This window comes from Numenius arquata, chromosome 11, assembly GCF_964106895.1.
Source record: "Numenius arquata chromosome 11, bNumArq3.hap1.1, whole genome shotgun sequence".
In the NCBI taxonomy this organism is placed as follows: domain Eukaryota; kingdom Metazoa; phylum Chordata; class Aves; order Charadriiformes; family Scolopacidae; genus Numenius; species Numenius arquata.
Window position 1 is genome coordinate 9,962,606 of NC_133586.1, and position 23,327 is coordinate 9,985,932.

Below are 23,327 nucleotides of genomic sequence, written 5' to 3' on the forward strand. Positions count from 1 at the left end.
GTCCAAGCCAAATTAGGACAAAATTTTAAGTTTAGACCACTTTCAAGAATTTCTTCCATAGCCCTAGTTTGTTTTATAATTTATTTTCTTTCTTTCTTTTCGTTTTTTAGGAAACACCAACCTGTAAGGAAAGGCCTTTGGAAATACAAAATGGGTTTCTGCACAGTAAAGCTGCATGTCAACGGGCTCGCAGCAACTCCACCAGTAAGTTGCAAAGAAGTAATCTTTTCTCTTGCAATATTCAGGGAGTGCACAGCACTTCATCGTGTGATGGTACCCCAGTCTTGAAAGAAACTGCAGCTATCGGCCAGATTGAGTCTGGGATCCTCAGCTAAGAATTGCTGATGCATCAAAGCATCAGCTTTTATATTCACAATATCCTACACGCAGGAGTTTTGTGCATAAGCATTCTATTTTATATATTTTAAGGGGTATTCTAAATAGGCCAATGCTTTTTTTGGTAGGGGATGTTTGCTTTTCAGTATATTTAACATTAACGGTCATCCATACAGTGAGGATTGAAAAAGATCACTCCCTTCACAGTGAGATTTACAAGAGAAAAAACATTTTTAAGTAACATTTACCTCATAAAATTAATGTGCAGACACGTCCAGTGTTTGAGAAATAACCTATTCTTTCTCCTCCCGTCCGACAGGTATAAATCCATACTGGACAGGGGAGACGGAGTGCGCAGTGCCCCGGAAAGCCGTGCCCTTCAGAGACCGGCAGCCCCACGCTCTCCACACCAGCCGCAAATCTCTTTCCCAACAGCTGGACTGCTCTGGAGGGAGAATGCCTGTAAGTGCTACAGGAAATCTCCTGAAAAACAGACAAGACCATTTCCACTAAGAACCTCCATTAAGAACCTGGGCAGTCACCTTCCCGCCAAAACCTACCTTCCTCGCAGGCCCTGTCAGGGAAGATGGTGCACATCTGCTTCCTCTGCTTGTCAACCCCATCCCTACTCAGTGAGGAGTAGGAGATTGGGAAAGGCTCTGCACCAGCAAAGCCCCATTTCTTCAGCAGATTCTCCCTCCCATTGCCCCATCAGGTTTTACAGTGTGTGTAGTTTCCCCCGTGTGGTTTGTCACACCTTGGTAACCACCCCAAGAGCTCACCACTGAAGAGGCCCTTCCCTGGTGTCTCCTGCTGCTGGCCATGGAGATGCTCAGTGCACATAGCCGATAAAACCCCATCCTGAGCCTTGGGCCCCACCACCGCAAACGTCCCGAGTCACCTCTGTTGGCCCAGCCATGGCCACAAGCAGGTATGGACTCGCCTCATGGCTGAAAGTCACTGCCCTCAGCTGCACTGGCTGCCTGGGGCAGCCCTCTTTCCGCCCCACAGTGAATCAGACATATTTAAACAACCCCATTAACGTAGGGTAGAAACTGACAGTCTCTTGTTCTCCAGATGGATTTCAAGTGATTCACCCCAGGCTGGGCGAGCAGAGGTTGGACAGGGTAGAGAGGCTGTGGGTATTTATGGCTGAAGGTCCCCAGGCTCAAACCTGGAGTGAGGAGATGGAGATGAAACTTACTCCTCCTTGAAGGTCCTGCATGGGCAGATGCTGTCCATTGGCAGAGCCTCTTCGGTGGCATACTGGTTTTGGTTATCTTTACCCACCACATGCAGAAATATAAAGTACAACCCCTCACACAGAAGCAAAAGAAATTGGAAAACTTCCAATTTCAGATTCAGAAGACCCACAGCGGAATAAGCTATCACCCCGATCTGGCAGAGGTATACTTTTTGCAGAGTATGTTTTTGGTATTGAATAGACACTTCCCTTTTAATCACATTCCCAATCCCATGTTGAAAAAATAATCTTGTTTTCATGTCAAAATCAAGACTTATTTTCTTGCATATGCAGAAGTTGAAATTTTGGCTGATGTTCCACACACTTCAACACCTGTTAGTTTCACTTTGCTGCATTAAAAAAAGTGTTGAACTCTCTTGGACTGGTAATGAGTGCAAATAACTCTGGCCCTGCTGAACTTCATGTATCGTTAGCTTTAAGTAATGACTTTTGTCAGTGCTTAAATTAGTTTGTAATACCCAATTTCATGTTCAAATAGGAGGTTGTTCATTAAATATTTCATTAAAGGTTCATTAAAATGGGTCATATCTCAGAGGCTGGAGTTAAGAAATCCACAGTCTGTGGAACGGAGGGAGGAAAAGCACTGAGAAATTGCTTGCCTTGATTATCGAACAAAAAGGATGCACGTCACCTCTTTCAGCTGTAGGAAGAAGTCTACATGGTGGCTTAACAGAGGCGGCACAGGGTAGCTTACAGCCTGAAGAACTTTTGTGAGCACTAATTCATATTTTTGAGGAAATGATGAAAACAAGTTCTCTGTGTCCCAATATAAAGATATTTAGTGGCAAAATGAGGGAAGGAGTCAGAATTTCTTGTTTCTTAGTTCAGTTCTTAGAGGCAAATATGATAATACTTTCTTAGGACCCCTACTGGCCACAAATGGGATTTTGACATGGGGAATCAAGTGAGAGCACAAATACATATTTCTACACCATCGCACCACCTCAAGGGCCAACATTCTAGTTTCAGTCTAGTTTAGTCACTGTAGGACAATTTCAGCGAGCAGGACTTCAAGAGTTTGAGTCTTGAACATTTAAAGAAGGACAAAATCAGAGCAATGCATCTTCAAGGCCGTTGGCTCCTGAATGTATCATGCAAAAAGTCTGGTTTAGCATAAAAAGCCCAGACTGCTCAGCATCGTCATCAGTTCTGTGCAAAATGATTGAGAGAATTGATTTATACTTTTTTAAACTTTTAATACCATCAGTTATAAGGAGGAAAATTTGAAATAAACAAGTTGTCCTAATGTATGTCCAATAATTTCTCGTTCTCCATTAAAATGATAATTTTTTCTTTTTTTTTTTTTTTTAATGTTTACAGGCAATTGCAAGGCCATCAAGATCATTAAGTACAGCACAGCTAGTACACGCATCCTGTGGCTCACAGGCTTCAGTAATCTCAAACATTGTACTGATGAAAGGACAAGGGAAGGTGAGACTGGCTCCGTTGATTTACCGTAAATAGAGTTCTACTGCATTTCACAAATGTGATCAGCGAAGTGCAGAGAAGTGAATACAGATATTAAGGTTGCTACTTATGGGTTGCCAATTCACATCCAGGCTTTGCCAGGAGTGATTAGCTATCATCACTTGCTTCTTAATAACCTTCTGAGTACCTCTTTGTTGAAGCACAGTCTTCAGGTTCTAATAACACATCCACATCATGCTAGCAACACTGACATTCACTGCTACCCTTTTTGGCAGCTAGAGGTAGGCTTGGCATCATAGACTCTGTGTCATCCATAAGCTGCACTAGCACAGAAGCTTTAGAGCTTCCAAGTCAGAGTTGAGCCATAAAGACAATTCTGTTGAGAAGGAGAACAAGAGCTACCAGGAACACACAGAACTTCAGTAAAAACCAATAAACTTGGCAAAACCATAACAAAGTCTAGACAATGACAGAAGATAGTTGCACCGACAAAAATGTAGGTGAAGATGCTTAAAAAGAGAATACAGAAGCTATGAGGTTGTCGTGGTTTTGACCAGATTAACCAATCAGAGCGACAGATGGCCCCTCCCCGCCCCCCCCAAGGAAAAGAGAGGAGAGGAAGAGATAAAAGAGATTTATGAGTTTAGAAAAAACTAAACTATTTTATTGAAAATATTAATAAATAATGAAATAATAAATAATAAAAAAAAAAAGGGAAAAAAAATATATACAGTATATACAAAACCATATCAAGCTCCCAGGATGATGATCACGTCACCAGCAGGCACAGGGGAAAGTCCCAGGCTGGACTCGGTGACGGACAGGAGCTGGATTCCGGATCTGGGGTCAGGATTGCTCGGATCAGGATCAAAGGCTGACGAACAGACAGGGTCCTCCTCAGATGTCGGCCATTGAAGGAAGAGACATGACCCTTTGATCCCTCAGCTTTTATACTGAGCATGATGCAGATGGGATGGAATACCCTGTTGGTCAGTTTTGGGTCACCTGTCCTGTCCGCTCCTCCCTACAGGTGTGACCCCTCTACGCTTTTCCGCTTCCGACCCTCCAACGGGGCAAATAACAAATTTACCTGACCTTGGTTGTTATAGCAATAAGTATAAGCAAGGGCCTCTCTGCATACCATTCCTTGGTATTATCAGCTCTTATCACTATGAGAGCGAGCAGTTTCTGAACAATATGCCATTAATTTCAGAGTTTAGTTGGTTAGAAGAGGCCCAGCTAAAAAGGAAAAATTACTGAACAGAAAATTAGTTCTGTTTTACCTCAAACCAGGACAGAGGTTAAACACATACCTTTTGAACTTGTTGAATAAGGTTCTAAATTTGTTCGTTAATAACATTTTAAGTTAAAGTATTTAATATTATAACTATTTAAGCTGTGAGCTGATTCTCAGAAATCATTCCATGAAGTATCATTACTTACCAAATAATCATTTGTTGCCTGTATTTTGGGAGCCTAAGAGGATGTCATCAGCACTTTCACTTTTCATTTGAGGGACGTTAGATTGCTTCAGAGGCGTGAATTAGTCTTGAAACTTCCTTCTAAGGGTGGTAGGTTGTGTTTGACTTTTATATAAGGGGAGAAAGGGCAAAGAAGAAGTAGATGAGAAGTATCTCCCTATAAAGGTCTATTGGTGTTGCGTAAACTTACTCTCTGCCAAACTGAGTTAATGCGTGTTGTAAGAGAGAGATATCTCCATGAGATCCTCCATCTATGTGTCTGAAATTGGTAGTAATATCAAGAACTTATATGGTGAGTTTTATCAATGCCATTTATGGAAGAGGAAATTAAGAAGAACAAATAAATTAATCTCTCAAGGCTGCTTATTGGTTCTAGGGAAAAAAAAATTAGACAACTTCCTTTGCGTTTATAATTGTGAATTAATTTATTGTAGCAAACCAAAAGCAAACCATGAGGGTGTACTGCTGAAATTTTCATTTGCTTTTACTGCTGGCATGTAGATGACTATTTTTTCATGGATTATACTACTTTGTTTACTAGCAGTGCCCATGTAGGTAACCAGAAGAAACTGCAAATGAACTAATATGAGAACTGAACATGGGCTTTCACGCACACTTTTTTTCTTCCATAAATTAGGGTTTGGGCTTCAGTATTGTTGGAGGGAAAGACAGCATTTATGGACCAATAGGCATCTATGTCAAAACCATCTTTCCTGGTGGAGCTGCCGCTGCTGATGGAAGGCTACAAGAAGGTGGGAAATCCCTTGTCTTTCCCTTTTCCCACTCCAGATTCCTAAAGAATGATACTAAAGGCAGATTATAGCGAAGCTGAAATGAGACATAAATGACTTTTACACCTGCATCCATTACTGCATTTGTAAGACTCCTTTCATGTACATGTGTGTATCATGTAACTTATTGCATCATACAGTAATAGTAACATACTACATTTTCTCTCTTTAAAAACAGGGGATGAAATCCTGGAACTGAATGGAGAATCCATGCATGGATTAACACATTATGATGCTTTACAAAAATTCAAGGTTACGTACACTCCTTCCAGAACAATTTCTGTATTTACACACAATATACATGTAAACTCAACCCATTCATTCATTATCTTTTCTTTCTAGCAGGCCAAAAAGGGTCTTCTGACACTTACAGTCAGGACAAGCTTCAGCACACCTCATTCTGCTTCCAGCTGTCTGTCACCCCACTTGTGTCAGTCACTGACCTCTAGTACATGCATAACCAAAGAAAACAGCTCTTTCAGTTCAGAAAGTGCAGCATTCTCATTAAATGCTACAAAGCCCAATGACAGGGTCATAATGGAAGTTACCCTAAACAAAGGTAAGTACTCAAATTAACTGAGCACTGGCAAACAAGGCACTGATTGACAATCAGTGACAAATCACTGTTCATTTTCTCTCTGAATACCTTTCCTCACTAACCTGATTCTTCCTGAAGTCTTTTTAATATACTAAATGAGATCTTGGTGCCTGCCAGTGCTAACAACTATCTATCAACAGCAGGATTTTGAACACCATCTGACCTCAAGAGCCAATCATTCATATTTTTTTTCACTAAAGCCTTAGAGTTACAGTCATATCCTTCATGTGAAAAAGTGAACCTCTTGGCAACAACTACCAATTTTTAAGCAGATTATGAAACTCTTACCCATAATTATGCAAGAAGTTCATCTCATTCTTGAGAAGGCTTATAACCAAATAAAATACGTATCTATACCTTGTAGTTTGTTCACCTCCTCTCCAGCTGTCAGCATCTTCTGTTTATAAACAACCACTGGCAGAATTAAATAAACTTTTAAATATGGGAACATTAAAGCAACAAACAAAGCAAAGTATCTATGAGATAAGAGTATGACTTACCCAAATATACAGTATGGGATCTGACATCAGAGTGATTGTCCAGAGCAAAGAGGGTAAATTCACAAAAATGTAAAGTTGCATTATACAAAACAGAAAGGGGATTGACATGATAAAACAAACAGTAGCCACCCATCCTTGATTTCTGTGTGGTTGTTTTGGTTTGGTTTTTTTTTTTTTTTAAAGCAGTAGGAGCAGCAGTTAATATTGAATGTGAAACATTCATGAACACAAGACTTGGGTTCTGGTTTGTACAGAAAAAAATAATAATTACATTGAAGACGTTTTTAAAAAAGGTTCCTACAATGGTTTGTTTTGACTGCTTCTTATGTCTTTTTTAATTATTATTAATTTTTTCAGAGCCAGGTGTTGGCCTTGGAATTGGGTTATGTAGCATCGCTTACTTCCAGTGCATTTCGGGGATTTTTATTCACACCCTCTCACCAGGCTCAGTGGCACATATGGATGGGAGACTCAGGTAGGATGAGAAAGAGTGTCTGCCTTATGCCACAAGTTTTTCATTGCTCTGTTTTATGGGTTTATTTTTGACCCGTTTGGGCAGGAAATCTAGTGCTTTCTGGGAGTTCTGGGTTTAAAGCATTAGTGCTATTCTGAGGGTATGAGCATGTGTATTTAGGATATGTGGGATTTCCAGATACATAGCAACCCAGTGAAATTATTGCCTCTTGTCCAGGCTGGGCTAGCTTTGGGGGTCTCAGACAAGACTGAAGTATTGAAGATTTCCAAATGAGAAAGTACCTGAAAAACCGCAAACATATGGCATATTCCGGCTTGTTTGAGCACTGGTTTTCCTTGATGCAAACTCCTCAAATTTTATCCTGTCCTGCCCAATAGAAATACAAATTTGCTGAAATAAGCTTTAGTGGGAGTGTAGAGATTCACTTTGTAAGATTTATGACCAATTAGTAGTTTTGAACATATTTAGAACTGAACTGAACACATCATTTTCAGTGGAGGTTTTTTATTTAACTTTAGGTGCTCTGTAACCCTCCTCTCTACATGCCTAAGACTTTAGCTGAGAGAACTGTAGTCTTTCACTATTTGAAAGCTTGTATGATACGAATCAGTGCCTCCAGTCAGCCTCTTAATCTGTGCGGGTATTTGCAGTAGAGCAGAGAAGGGGAGTCTCAGTTTCCATGGGGCCAAGTTTCGGTTTCATCTAGAAAGATTCAACCCAGCAGTCAGCAGGATTACAATAGTTTGTCGCTAGAATTTTTCTATTAACAAGCTATTCATATGTAGCAGAAACAGAACATCCTTTCTGACCTTAAATAACACTAGCAGACCCTTAAGATGTGAAAAGTGAAGTGTTAGGTTGAAAGGAAGGAAGATGTAGGTGGAAGCACAGCAGCTGAGGTGCATACAGCAGGAAGATCACAGACACAAAGTGTGCATAGCTGAACATGAAGAAAGCTCAAAGGTTGCATGCAACAAGGCAGTTAGATCAAAAAAACCTTGATGTACAACTCATTCCCATTCCATTTGCTGTAACAGGAACAGAGAGACATAATGCTTTATTCTGTGACCAAATTAGAGGCCAACCATATGAATTTGCTTTTTGTATACTTTCACATGGGTGAGACAAGGTTGGGAGAAAAAGAAAATCTGTTTTGTTTACTGCGTCTCTTTTTTTTTTAATATCTCTGCAGGTGTGGAGATGAAATTATTGAAATTAATGAATCTTCAGTACAAAATATGACTCTTAATGAAGTTTATGCTGTGCTAAGCCATTGTGATCCTGGTGCAGTACAGATTATTATTAGCAGACACCCTGAACCACAGGTAGCACACACTCTATTCTTTCTGACTTTCAATAAAGCACGTATTGAGAACTAAGACTAAGCGGGGGAGCAGGTGCTAATCTAAAACAGATGGAAAAATATTGATTACAAAGATGCAGATCTCTTTATAAGCATAGCTGCACACAGACACACCTGAGATATGCACTATTTTAAATATAATAATGTAAGATTTGAAGATCACTGGACACATTCTTCCATGAGTTTCTGTGATGTGAATAAGGAACCTACAGAAATAACATTTAAGGAATAAACCAAAATATATTTTTTTATTCAAGAAAGAATTCCCAAAACCAAGAAAATAATTTGAAAGAGGGAACGTACCCCCCACAAAGAAAGAATTGTTTATACACTTGTCTTTCAGTAATTAAAATTTAGGTCTTGCCCAGAGAATATTTATAATTAAGTTAATATAAAGTAAAATATTTTATTCTTGCAAGATTTTTCTACAAAATGCTTCCTAGCACCAAATGCTGTATAAATTATTATCAAGTTTAAATTGTTTCACGAATGATCATAAAAATGCAGTATTAAATTATCTTATGCTGGTAAATCCAGAACTCCACTTCTGGTGAAATACGCAAAAGAACATTTATGTTTTACAGATCTCACTTTACCTAAACAACCTGTATATGTTTATACAGATAAACATATATATAGAGATAGCACATATATATAGATAGCACATCTATAGCTATACTGGAATATATAAAAATATAAAGACGTGCACTTACTTAGCTTTAATTTTAACTGATGCAAGATATAACGAGGCCTATTATTTCCATTGGAGGCTTTGCAGGACTTGGAAATCTTTGTGAAAGGAATAAATGTTTCAATGTTACTCGCCCCACAGCAATCTCATGAGAGTAAAATGGCATGGTATTTCCTAGGTGTCTGAGCAACAGCTAAAAGAAGCTGTTGCACAAGCTGTGGAAAACAACAGATTTGGAAAGGAGAGACATCAATGGAGTACTGAAGGTAAGGGAATAAGTACATTCATTGAGACATGGTAATTTTGACTTAAAAGATATACAGGATGAGTTCCTGCTGTATTAGAATCCCTGGTAACAGTGAAGTAACCCAGAGCAGAATGGAAGAGGAGGAAACCTCACAGGACATCACTCCTAACACGCCTCCTAAAATATGTTACCAAAGTGATGAGAAAAGATCACACCTGACTGATCACCAGCAAAAATTTTGGTGCAACATTCCTCTTGCTGCTCTTGTTCATCCTTTCCAATTCATAATCTCTGTTTAAAGCATTTCAAACAACTGTCAGCAGGTGAGAGGATTTATGATAGCAAGGAACTGCACAATGCAGGCGATGTCCTGGAGACAAATAGCTTGTTAATCCCCCTGTGAGGAAAGGCGTGTGCAGTCATGGCTGGAGCTATTTGCCCAGTTCAGCTATGACATCCTGCCACTGTAACATATTGCAATGATACTCCTTTTAGTTTTCTCATTTCTTCTTAAGGACCATAGGTAACAGAATCATCAGCAGTAAACTATATTGCTGATATATATATATATATAGGGTAAATGTAATGTTATTTTTCTGTCAAGAATGTAACTGTTGACTCTTCGATCTTCGAGCCTTCAATACATAAATCATACCTTTGCATCAATTGATGGTATTTAGCCGCAAATGTAATCACCTGAATCTTTGAAGTGAGCATTTTGCATATATCTGAATAGACATTTTCAACATGTTCCTGATACAGGTGTTAAAAAACTAGAAACAAGCTGGCATGGAAGACACCCGTGTGAAAAACATATTGAAAGGAATGCTGTGCATTGCAACCGCAGGCCACAGAAGCTAATGACCCGCTCCAGCAGTGACAGCAGCTACAACCCCAGGTCCTCATGTAGTAACGGTGCTGCATACCAACTGACTGACTTGAAAGCAAGAGTCCACAGCATTGATGTACCAATTACCAGACAACCTGGCCTGCTGTACTCATTGTCTGGTAATAATTCGGAGAGAAATTCCCCTCCTACTTATAGTGAGGGAGGTCGACCCTTGCAAAACACTAAGAAATCATCAGAGATCCTCGTTAGAAAACCTAAATCATCAAAGCCAAAACCTCCGCCAAGGAAATATTTTAAGCAGGACTGTACATGTAATGACCAGTGTAATGCGGACGGAAAAGAAAAGATTGCATCGGAAGTGTCTGTATCACCTTCTGCAAGTGTTCAGGTAAGGCAAAATTTGCAAAATTTTTCTTGTATTTGCATATTTGTGAGGTAGGGGAAGGAGGTATGTAAATGACTTTGCATGATGGCAGGAAGAAAGGCAGGGGAGAAAGAGAAAGCATGCATAAATATGAGGACTGGGAGAAGGGAATGAGGATCTTCTGTTTTGAAAACAACATATGTATCTTAGTGAAGCCAGTTTAGGTCAAAACGTGATGTTCAAAGTAAGGTCAGAAGTCAGAGAAGTACCCGAAGGAAATTTTCTTCCATATCAAGGAATCTGAGATAAAATCTCAGTGAGAGCAGCAGCAAGAATGAATGTGAGTCCCTCACTGTCACTCCTCGTGAATGTGCATCACTGGTGGTATCGGACACTCCCTGGTTCCAGCGTGACTGGAACAGGGATGTGATCTGGGCTGGGACTGGAGCTTGCACAGCCTCTGATGTCAGCTTGGAATGGTTGAACCTAACCTCGGCACTCACAGAGTCAATCACTTATGCAGTAGAGAATTCGTGAAACAATTTCTGTGTTTCAGTAGTGGATTTCTAGGAAGGAAACACTAACATTATGCACAGCAGGTAGTTTTGGGCTCAAATATATTTCTTGAGACCAGGAGGTACTAAATAAGCTTATTTATATTGCAAGGCACATACATATTTGTTGATAAGCTACAGTATTTGAAAACTGAGTGTATATTTGTAGGTTACTAAATTTCGGTTCCCTCTCTTAGGTAGAACGGAAAGACAGTGTTTCACATTTGCATGAGTGTGAGGGATTGTGAGATCTGCATGTTGAAACAAAGTTGTGGTTTGTTTAAAAATGAAACCTCTTTCCCCTGGGTTTAGTAAGACACCAGTAGAAATGAGCAGATCTCGATGCAGTGCAAACAGCACTGTCTCCCCCACATCCCCCCACCAAGTTTCCAATCTGCAGAGATCAAAATGAAATGTTACAGCTCAGGCTGAAGTCCATCTATAATGTTAATATCCAAGAAAGTTTCAATTCGGTACCCCATGTAAGGTCACTCTTTTACCATCCCCTATAAGAGAGCAATAGACACATATTAAGCAGCAGCTGCTAGAAAATCACCTTTCAGAAGTAAAATTCACAGAAATAAGTACTTGTTGAACTTACTACTGCATGCAACTTATTCTTCAGTACTAAGGAGAAAAAAAAAAAAAAGAATCTTCAGATCAATAAAGTCTATGAAAAGTCAAGCTCTGTTAATGAAGGTAACTTTCTTTAGTAAGACAGTCTGTATATCTCAGGGCAATAGCTCCTTTAAGTCCCCAGGAGAGAGGGTTTCTTGTCAGAATGTCTTTCAGATCATAAGGAGAAAGTTTTGTAACTGCTTTTTAATATGTTTTTAACCTTTATTCCCCAAACATTTCATATTAGTCAGTTTGGGGCCCGCATACCACTTTTTTTTATGGGGGTTCTGCAGATTATAAGGTTGCTTTTCATAAACAAGAATGCTTAATTGATATTTTCAACTGTGTTTTAAACCATATCGGTAAAAAGGTGGGTATAACCACCATTGGTAAATGGTAAGAGCAAACTGTGTGTTCGCAGTGCTTCCAAATTGTCTACTTCACTTACTGAATGTCTGATGTCCATGTCTAACAGCAACAGAACACAAGTGCAACGTTCAAGAAGGACCCTTCTAAGCAGGGGATGGAGAAAGGTTTTCCTAGAATAGGCAAGTTGCATAAGAACCACCAGCCCATTACAGAAAAGCTAAGAAATTTTTCTATTACTGATTTTTTCAGGACAACCTCATTTGTTTCTAGACCTTCACACTGTTCCTGTTTGGTTTTGGTTCCTAATAAGTAATCCTGAAGCTTAACCACACAGCAGAGAGCACTTCCAGGGTCACAGCAGGGCAGATGGTAACTTGGTGTCATTGATTACAAAGGAATCAAGCAATCCCAGAGCATGTGTTAATGATGTTGAGAGTGGCACTTACTGCAACCTCAAGCTAATCCTCTCACCCTATGTTTCCAGCCAAAAACAAGAAAGGGAGAGCTATGAAACTCAGTGATGATTTAGCATGTGTAGCTTGTGCTTAGGGCAAAAGGCTTCAACAGAGAAGAGAGTTTAATATGAAGTTAGAGGAAATTTGCTTGACTGGTTTGCAAAAGTCTACTGAATTGCCAATTTTGACAAAAATTGAAAATTATAGTAGGAAGTCTTTTATTACTAAATTTTTGAGATGTTAATTTCATTTTTTCACAGTCTGTTTACAAGTATAACCATAAAATATCATGCCAGCACTCTTGAAATATATAATGAATTAAGTCTTATGAAGATTACATACAAAGCAGAAGTGAAAACTTGATTTCTATTCAATAATTCTTTTCAGATTAAAAAAAATGAAACTATGGGGTTTTTTCAGATTCATATATAGGGTGGTTTGTATAATTGCATTCTGACACACTTCTGCTTCCTGTTTGTTCAGCAGGAAGTTGGAGAACCAATGTTAGAGGGACATCAAACTGATGTAACCCACAGTGCCTTTACCACTTCTCCTACAGCCTACGATACTGAACACATAACTGCTGTTCCAGCGGGCAGAGATCAAGAAAGAAAAGCTAACTTAGGTATGTTTAGTTCCATGAACTTTTTTTTTGCAGCTGGACCTATCATTTGGTTTTGATTCCAGAATGGGTATCAAGCTGACTTCACCTTTCTCTTTAAATGCAGACAGCAATCCATATCTGTATATTTTGGGGTGAACAGATGAAATTTCAAACTATTGATTAATCTTTGAAATAAGGGGGAAACTATATCATAATCAGCATAATAGATGATTTATTGGAAAAAAAGTGTTAATGTACAGGTATATTACTGCTGTATTTCTTCAGATGAAACTGCTTATTTATATTGAAAATTTGATATTAGAGGTTAGTTTTAGCATTTCTAGAGGACATTTTTATGCATAGTTTCAAGGCTCAAGTGTTGCAACGATACAAACCACTGAGTAAGTATCTTGTTGCACCAGATAGAATTAAGGAAACGTAGTGTTAAGGAAACAAGACAATCTCAAGAGGTGTTTTACAACCTAAAAAATTACATGATTCTATACCTTCTGGCTCAGACCATTAAAAAAAAAAGTAATGGTGCCTTAAAAAAAATATATTTTTATTTACACTGAAGCAGATAACAGTAACTGTGCAACTGCACAACAAAAGTTTTTTGCCATTCAGATCTACCATGGCTAATATCAAAATGCTTAATCGGTCTGTGATATAAAAAATCTTCTTACATTAGAATTAAATTTTTAATTACTAGAAAAATACAACTGGAAACGCCTGCACAAATTTAAGGAAGCATAAATATTAATCAAAGATCTTCACGGGAGAGTCTTTTTTAGAGCAGGATATACTTACAAAGGTAGGAAAGAAAAATTATTTTTTTAAAGAATTTACTGTAACACCAACTTTTTCACTAGGCTGCAAACAACATTGCAGTTTTAGCCTTCTATTTTAACTGTTATAGCCTACATCATGACTTCAGCACCCCAGAATTTCAGGTTACATTTAGAAGTTGCAGGCTTTTTAGAAAAGGGATCTTGTGTATAAGTACGGAAGAGCCTTGTTGTTCAGTTAATTGAAGTGTCAAAAATTGGAACTTGTAGGTCAAGAGTTCTGAATTTTAAAAAAGTTTAAATTTTTTAGAAACTTTAAAAAAATACCTGTTGGAGGCTTGAATGAAATTCAAATTTAATGAATTATTAGTGATGCATAGTTAAGAGACAGAGAAGGAGAATTTTAAGGAGGCTTGTTTACAATCAATGTTTCTTTAATGCAGGGAATCCACTTTCATCAATACAGAGACCTATACTCAAAAGACAAGCACGGGTAGATTATAGTCTTGATACAACAACAGAAGACCCTTGGGTTAAAATTTCCGACTGCATAAAAAGCTTATTTAATCCTACCATGACTGAAGACAACATCCACTTAGATTTGCAACATGGCATCGATGCAAATAAAGAGAATAAAAGTCGAAGCAGCTCAGAGACAGTTCTGAAGAAATCAGAATCAGAAATAGTTGGTTCAAAAGCGCTAAAATCAGATGAAAATGACAGTGTGAAAAAGGGTCCTCCTGTTGCACCTAAGCCAGCCTGGTTTCGCCAAAGTCTGAAAGGACTGAGAAAAGCAAATTCGGATCTAAAACCACAGACAAACCAAAGTCATCCTGACCTTGAGAGTGTTTCCAGCAAAGAACTGCAATCCAGTTTATCCCATGGCTCTCCTAGGGGATCATCAATAAAACAAAGAATAAGCTCATTTGAATCCTTGAGTGCTCCGCAGTCGCCTGAAAAAATACCACGAAGATTTAGCCTGAAACCTTCAGTCCAAAAAGAACACTCTCCCACTGCAACAGAGTCAGAAGTGGCTCCATCCCATTTAAATCAAGCCTTTCTCCAATGCTGTGAAACTAGCCAACAACAGCCAAAGTCACCTGTGGTCATGGGTACAAAGAGCCTAGACAGATCTTCTTCTCCAAGGGATGTCCTTGTGGCTAGCTCAGAGAAAAGCAACAACGCCAATACTGAAAATTCCTCAGGTCTCTTAACTACAGAAGCCATTGCAACTTCCCATCCTCTATCGGTTGCAAAAGCACACAGCCTACGATCGCGAAGCTTCCCACTTACTGCTACCCAGTCTTGTGAGATGATGAAGGCGTATGATGAAAAGTGTAGCAAAATCTATTCCATCAGTAGCCAGGTGTCATCTGCTTTAATGAAATCTTTGCTCTGCCTTCCTCAGTCTCCAGTCTCTTCTGGAAACAATGCATGGGAAACTCTGGACACATTGTCCCAGTCCTCTCTGGAGGAGGATGGGACTTCTCTCTTACCTGCAAATGAGAGTCATCACCTGGACACTGGGTTTTCGCTGAAGTAAGATACCATATTTAAAAATAGATTTGCAGATCAGCGTTGGCGAACATGAGTGCTGATCTGCTGACAGATTAACATTCTAAGGGAGCAGCACTCAACAGTAAAGCACAGATTAAGTTAAGAACTTTTTTTAGAGCACAAAGGTTAAATGACTCGCATGACTGTTACGCTTGTTTTAAATTTTTACTATATAAGTACATGCATATTTCAAGCCTCTTCCTACTTAAGGAGGAATATTTCTAGAATCTCCAAAATAAAGGAGATTTAAATCTGGTTTCGCTTGGGACAAGAGATTATGCCTGTTCTTTTATGCGGTGGATCCTGTTTCTGTTAGGCTAACAGGATTAATTTACATTTTTATGTATTTATAATACTTACTATAGGAGCTACCACTCCAATTAAATGCTAATAAGATCAAAAGGTGATTGCTCCAAAATTGTCTGTACTATGCTTTTGTTCTTTCATAACTCACTCTTTCTTTTTTATTCCTGTCACAATGGGACAGCCTCTCTGAGTTGAGAGAATACACCGTGAGCCTAGCAGACAATGAGAAAGAGGAAGAGAAAGAGGAACACGGCTCACCTCAAGCATCCGGTGTGTCAGGGCAGTCTGTCATCTCTCTGCTTTCCCCTGAAGAGTTAGCAAAGCTCATAGAGGAAGTCAAATCGCTAGATGAAGCAACCTTGAAGGTAAATCTGCTTTTTCTTTTCGGGCATGATTTTCAGAGAGCTGTGGAGTGGATGTGCCTGGGTAATCTTTGCAACTTGATATTATAACAAATAAAACAGTAATCTCAATATGTACCAGTAGTAACATTTAGCTCTTTTGATCAAACAAACCTTGAAGTATTCAAAGATAACTAAGCAAGAGTAACACCCATTTAACTAATGGGTTGCTGTATGCAGAAGTAAGCATTGGTATTTTGGAGGCCTTTCTTTTAACATGGGTTGCCAGTCTGAGATACCCAATGCCTCATTTTTGGGATACTGAGCAATCTTTAGTCTTAATGGATTAGTCTAGAATTGCAATAAACTTCAGAGTAAGTCAAAATGAAGGTAAAATGTGCGCATTCCAGAACTGTAAAGACTTTCAAAGACTGCTCATACTCAAAGAAAAAGCTGATAACTTCCAGAGCTCTGCAGTGAAAAAAGTTCAGCTTCTGCTGGCAGCTATGTTCTTGCTGTGTTAAGACACTCCAAGCTGTGCAAAAGCAGCATAACTGCTTTAATGCACCAATGAGCCTAAGATAATATAGCTTTTTGTCTCTTTGCTAACTGCAGTGACGTGTCTCCCAGGTTAGTCCTGGTTTGTGTCTGCACTGCACAGAGCACGGGTAGTGAATTCATGTCTGCCTATCAGAATACTGGGTAGAGATATTCTCATGTCAGAGACTAATTCTTACTGACTGCAGCAAACTTTGCTAGTATGTTGCAAACAAAAAGCAGTTTGACAAGCAGAATTTACAAAAGCCAAATTTTCTATCAACTTGTGTTTCTTGTCAACATCCCACGTTGATATTTTTGGTCTGATTAGCAGCAAAAGTGATGTTGCAATGTTGCCCTCGATGGGACGTTGGCCTCTCTCATATCAAGTCGGCTGTTTTCAGGGAACATGCAGGACAATCTCAGCGTGTACCCTCTGCCTGGTTGCAGCTGGCCGGTGGATTCAATTGTAGAAGGAAACAAGACAGAGTATCAAAAGGTGCAACTACAGTTGCTCACGTACTGAACATGATTGTGAAACTATGGTCAAGAAAGGAAACTAGGCTAAAACAGGAGTTGTTACCCTATACAAACTCACCTTTGGGATAACAGCCAGAGACAGCTTACTCTACCCATTACTAGAACATTTTTAAAAAAGAAAAATAAGACTGAGAAGCAACTTTTAAGTTGTGACACTTGTATCCATATGAGGTATGCCAAATTCTTTTTCCACTTTTTCAATGAAAAGGTCCTCTAACGTGATTCAGCAATATTTTCTGTTTCTACAGGACATGATATCTGTACTTTTTAAGATAATTCCATTTATGGTCCAGATCAAACTGATCTGGTTTACCAAACCAGAACAACTTTAGACACAGAAACACATTTTTAAAATAGGTAACCAGTAGGTAAATTTGATCAAAACCAAGTACTAAAACACGTCTCAGTATTATGCTTATACCACTAAGTCTCATTATAAAACACACAATGCAACAAAAAAAAACCATGCTGATTTTCCAATCACCTTGATATATCTATTGGGAAGTTCTTGATGTTATTTTTTTCTCTGCCTAGGAGTTTGATGATATTCATGTTACAATTTTGCATAAAGAAGAAGATACTGGGCTTGGATTCAGCCTGGCAGGGGGCATTGATCTAGAAAACAAAGTGGTAACAGTAAGTAGCATCTTTCTTAAAAAATAGTCCAAAAACTAACTACCTTATCTAAAAATATATAACTTACTGCTTTTCTACTACAGAGGTTGGCTTTTGGCATAATCAAAGTAGGCAGCTGTACTGATAGGGTCAGAAGAATCATGGTCTTAAAGGGTGAAATCTGGATCCTTCTGCACAGAGCTGCCCTCTCCAGGTGACTGGCAGGGGTGTACTGCTCCCCTGGGCCCCTTACTCACCTACTGCTCTGAAAGCCCAGGGAAGCCCTCAGCAGGGAGTAACCAACACCTTATTCACATGCTTATAGAAGACCATGCAGGGTGGTCAGGAGGAACGAGGTGAGCTCGTAGACACATAAGGGGTCTAGAAATTAGAGACTAGCTTCACGCCCACTTCCTCCCACCAGCAGAGCAGGGATAAGGATGTAGCATAGGCAGGTACGCACCATGGGCAGCAGCAAGGCCTTGGCCATCTGATACCAGGGTTAGACAGATTTCAAGCTGCTTGAGGAGGCCTGTGCCCAGAAAAAATTCTCTGTACAAATTTATTCAGCTCTCAGTTCTGAAATGTACTAGAAGCAACTTGTTCCTGGCAAAGAAGGGAAAATACACTTGGGAAAAATATTAACTGAGTGACCTAGTGATTTTTCCTTTTTTTTTTTTTCTCCTTTTTCCTTGTGTGTGTGTGTGTGTGGTGACTGGGCTCTTCAATAGGTTCACAAGGTGTTTCCCAATGGACTAGCATCTCAGGAAGGAACTATTCAGAAAGGAGATGAAGTACTATCAATTAATGGAAAGTCTCTTAAAGGTGCAACTCACCACGATGCCTCAGCAATCATGCGACAGGCTCGACAACCCAGACAAGCCGTTGTTGTCACTAGAAAAGTTAAAGATGGAGAAAAAAGCCTCAACGTTTCAATCAATTCTAGTACATCTTCAGTAGCAAGTGATGCCTCACAAGGGTCTGGTGAGTAAGTTCAGTGGCATTACCTTGCAGCCTCCACCTGCTAAGTGTCTACTCACCACCTGAAATCCTGGGCGTTCATAAAGCAGCTCAGCATTGGCTGTGTAAATCTGAGAACCGTGATTAAAGACAGACAAAACATTCCTGAAGCAGACATTTGGAATAACTTTGTTGAAAAGGGAAAGAATTAATGGATTTCTAAAATAAAGGAACCCTCTGAAAAAAAACGTGTGGTCCCCTATATGAATTTCTGTAGGCATAAAAAGATTATTATTGTAGTAAGACATCTAAACTGAAGGTATAATGACAACTCAGTGAATAGTGATTCTTTATTCTAATATTATTAGATTCTAGTTTACAAGATTTTCTCTGTGAAAGAGAATTTTGGTTTGAACAAACAATGCGCTATTGTTTGATAGAGCAGGTGGCTACATCTGAGACATAGCAAGGTCAGATATTTGCAGAACCTTTCACATTAAGATATTTTTGTGTTTTTTTGTTTTGGTTTGATTTGTTTTTTTCTAAAGCATAATCTGGAGATCTGTAGTTTTATTTATGTACTGCAAATAAACATTAGGAGCTTTGTAGTTGATAACTATTTCATAACCAACATCAAGTCAAATTTGTTTACCTTAAACTCCGTTCATTGATTGGATTTTTCTAAATCTAGTAAATGTCACCAGCTTTCATTTTCATATTTCCATTCTGCCATAAACCCAAACACAACTTTTGCTCCCCAGCTTCCCGGAGGGCCTTACAATGATTAGAAGAGAAATTATAGCTTTCTCTTTCATTTGGTCGTTTATGGTGCCTTTGCAAACAAAACAGAAGTTCATTTTTTGTAACAGATGTTTTAGCTTTTCAGCCTATGCAGTGCCCATTTGCTAACTCTCCATTTGTTTCCAGCAACTGAAGGTACAATCTGCACCGTAACTCTAGAAAAAACACCTGCTGGTTTAGGATTCAGTCTGGAAGGAGGGAAAGGCTCTATTCATGGAGATAAACCCATCATCATCCACAGGATATTTAAAGGTAAACATGCTTAAATACATACACGGTTGGTTCTTAGCTGATACAAACTTGTGCAGTCCATAACTGACTGCTGATTTATTCCCATGAAAATGGTATTTTTTGTAAATGCAGCATTATCCTGTGCAGCCAGTAATTTGTTGCCTGCTGAGACCAGGTGGTTTATACCAAACATGCTGGTGGATCCTTAGTAAATGAAAGATCAGTTAAAGACTCCTCCACACAAAGAATTAAAGGAAATTCATTTTCTTTCCCCAGGGACTGCATTAGAACAAAGCAGCCCTGTTCAGCCTGGTGATGAGCTGTTACAAGTGCACACAACTGCCATGCAAGGACTCACTCGTTTTGAAGCATGGAATATCGTCAAGGCATTACCTGATGGCCCCATCACAGCTATCATCAAGAGGAAGAATCCAAGCTCTGTTACCACCAAGTCATCTGAAACTTTGTAAGAGGAGGAATTAAACTACTGCCAAAATTGCAAACAAAAAAGGATTTTATTACTTGCAGCCATTTGGCTTCCACAGCCAGATACTCAGAAAGCACATATAAGAACACAGTTACAGAGCAAGCTGTCTGGGATAAAACAAGTTGTGCACAAAATGTGCATGATTCTTATTTCAACATTCAGAAACAGATGTTCCAAAGTATAGAATTATAAAATAATGACTATTAATAATATACTGGTTGTAATAAAATATGTGACAGCTATAGTACTCTCCTATTTTAAGCCATTAACTCACAAATATGAGAAGCATTCTGTGCTAAGTTTTCAGTCCTTCTCTACAAGTCTTGCTCCCTACCTTATCATCCCAGGAGGAAAGAAACTTGTCTAAGCCTAAACACTACAGCAAAGGAAAAGCCCTAGGGAATGAATGTGTAAAGGGCAGAGGAAGGCGTGCAGCTTTGTGTGTGTCAAAACGACAATGTGCCCTGGAAAACTCCAGCGTTTCTATTCAAACCACAGCGCAGCCAGGACAGTCAACACGTGTCTAGGGTAACTCTCTACTAGCAATTGTCAGAGCCATCTCATCTCCAGCAGACAAACATGGGCAGGAGGAAAAGGAGCGTCTTAGGGTATTGCAAGGGTGAGGCAGGAAGCTGAGGGTAACACAGCGGAGGTTTTTCTAAGCTTCCTCCGGCCAGAGGTCTCAGAGGACTACAGCAGGAGAGTAAGGAGACCATTTAGAAGCAACTCTTACTTCTAACCACACACATTTTTTGAAATGTCTTTGTGTTAGGTTTGTAAAGGGAAGTACCAGTGAGAGTATTTGGGAATTAAAAGTTCTGAATGCAAACATTTATTCTGGAAACAATTAATAACTTGGAGATAGATCTGTGCTTCAAAAGCTGCTAATTGGCATTTTCACAAGGCTCTCTAAGCACCATATGGAATTCTACCAGCAGCAGCACGTCTATCTATGCAAGATCGTCTTGTGCGCCGATTTGGTCTCTGACCTATTTCACTAGAGGGAGAAATGCAACATCAGGATGGAAGTAGGGACTCACCAGGGGAAAGCCAGGTGGCTGCACTGGTTATTGCCCTCGGCTGCTCACCTTCCCATAGTTGGGAATTCACTGCACCCTTCTTTGGTTACTTAATTTCACCAAACCATAAACAGCAATTGAGAAAAACGGAAGTAGGATAGACAGCAGAAGGTATTAATTGAATCCAGGCATGACTTGCTTTGGCCTTTCTTCACAAGTAAACTCTATGTTAAATCTGGAAAGAACATTCTTGATGAGCCATCTGCCCCGACGCTTCCAAAACCCTTCCCAACTGAGCTGTCTTTTTCAAAAATCAATGAAACAACCCTCAAAAAATTTCTATGAATCAAGTAGCAACCAAAATAGAAGGAAAATGCGAGAGGGAATCTTTTTGTACGTTTTTTAACTGGTACCTACCAGAAACCCTCTGAATATTTATGGGTTTTTTTATAGAATTTCTTGTATCTACCTTTAAGCTTAGGCTTAATAAAGTCGAAGTAAAGGCCTGGTACATATAAAAGATGCTAAGACTTTCCAACCACTTGCCCGTACCACCAATTCAGGAAAAAAATGAATGATTTCTGTTAAGAAAAGCAGGCCTGAACTCCTTAGCACGGTTACAGATATTTCCTGTAAAAGACAGATCACACTTTTTCGTGAACTTCATAACTTTAACACCAGACTGGACTAGCTACAGCCATGGCACAGAATGCCTTAATTGTTTCAATGCCATCTGCTGAAGGTGTCCTCACCTGAAACAGCTATTTAATTTTATCAATTTTCTTAAGAACTGACAAAGAACCACCAAGACGGGTTTGATCTTGTTTGTTTCCAGAGGTGCTCTTCTCACTTCACTTCCAAGGTTTTTCAGTTTTTGCAAGCCTCTGCATTTCTTGGCATCTGCCAAGATCAAAAGAAGTCAAAACATGCTGTGTGACAGGCAGCGCGTCTCACTGGGGAGTCCTCCAAGATCTTACAAGACAATCTTTGCCAAGACATTTCCATTTCCAATTTGGCAGGGCAGAAGGGCTCGTAATTCCTTCTGGACAGAACATGTTGATCACTCAGAAAAGGGATCTGTAAATTACTCCACGGAAGAGCCTCACCTACCATCTTTATTGCTCAAAGCAATAAAAAAAAAAAAAAAAATTGTAATTTAAATAGATAATAATTAGCTAATAAAAAGCCCCCATGTCTGCAAAAGGCTTACTTGCAGGAAGAACGAGTGGTGACCTGAGCTCTCCTCCTTGAACTTTTTGCCAATTAAATTAATCATAATCCTGTAAAGACTTGCTGAGATACTGAACTCCATGCCTAACAACTTCAGTACATTTAGATAAATACATATGAGGCTGTAACATCAGGGCCCAAATCTCTTCTCAGTGAATTTGTTACTCTTTGTAAGTACACAAAGCGGCAACCTACATAGGGAATAAGGACGAACCAAGGGCAAAGAAGTTGGGAGGGTGAGTGCTTTCACCAAAACACCTTTATCCCCAGTTAGTGGGGAGTGTAAATGGGAGCGAAGGCTTTTCTGTGCCTTGTTGCCTTGAATTCAGTGAGATGCTGGAGGTTCAACTGGCTCTTATGTTTCCTTGATGGCAGGTGCATGAGGAACCATTTTAAAGGATGATCCAAGAAAAACAGCAAGATGTAGCAGAAAAATATTTATTTCATCACATTCATACAAGTTTTTACATCTTTGTACACAAAGAAGACTAGATTAAAAACCATTTCCTTGAAAAATCTATTCCATAGGGCGAGATTTACAGTGGGAAACTTTGTGTGCAAGTCCATGCCCTATACTAAATACAAAACAAACACGGGGACAGAAAGCAGAGCATATTCACCCTGTTAAATAATCAGGTTACAGCATTAAAATCACAACCCGCATTTAAATTCCTAATTCAGCAATTAATTTTCCTCTTGCCGTTATACGTAATCCATACTAATGTCTGATATTCCTGCAGTAACCAGCACCATAAACATTTTCTAAAGTCGGACACATCACTGCACACAAGATCAGGAGCTGATTTCCCAAGATAATGCCGTGACGCAAACCAGTCTCAGGAAAAAAGCAGCGTCCTTAACGGCCTGTCAAGTCAAGACTAAGCTACAGAAAAGACTATTTACCCGTTAAAACCTCTCACCACAGGA

The 23,327-nt window shown here is 39.3% G+C and overlaps 1 protein-coding gene across 3 annotated transcripts in view; it reads left to right on the forward strand.

The window, feature by feature from the left end:
• The window catches only part of IL16 (interleukin 16), a 38,280-nt gene extending 17,888 nt beyond the window's left edge, over positions 1-20,392 (forward strand). Inside the window, exons 5-21 of one of the 3 annotated variants that reach the window (XM_074155777.1) lie at positions 111-204; positions 656-798; positions 2,921-3,031; positions 5,147-5,261; positions 5,479-5,552; positions 5,643-5,859; positions 6,756-6,873; positions 8,066-8,198; positions 9,106-9,193; positions 9,937-10,412; positions 12,868-13,009; positions 14,220-15,315; positions 15,821-16,004; positions 17,592-17,693; positions 18,404-18,656; positions 19,560-19,685; positions 19,941-20,392. In XM_074155777.1, coding sequence (XP_074011878.1) covers positions 111-204; positions 656-798; positions 2,921-3,031; positions 5,147-5,261; positions 5,479-5,552; positions 5,643-5,859; positions 6,756-6,873; positions 8,066-8,198; positions 9,106-9,193; positions 9,937-10,412; positions 12,868-13,009; positions 14,220-15,315; positions 15,821-16,004; positions 17,592-17,693; positions 18,404-18,656; positions 19,560-19,685; positions 19,941-20,134 — 3,666 coding nt within the window. In that variant the 3' untranslated portion in view covers positions 20,135-20,392. Of the gene's footprint in view, positions 1-110; positions 205-649; positions 799-2,920; positions 3,032-5,146; positions 5,262-5,478; positions 5,553-5,642; positions 5,860-6,755; positions 6,874-8,065; positions 8,199-9,105; positions 9,194-9,936; positions 10,413-12,867; positions 13,010-14,219; positions 15,316-15,820; positions 16,005-17,591; positions 17,694-18,403; positions 18,657-19,559; positions 19,686-19,940 lie in introns of all 3 variants that reach the window. The other 2 variants (XM_074155778.1, XM_074155779.1) reach the window with 2 other exon arrangements.
• The last annotated feature ends 2,935 nt before the right edge of the window (positions 20,393-23,327 follow it).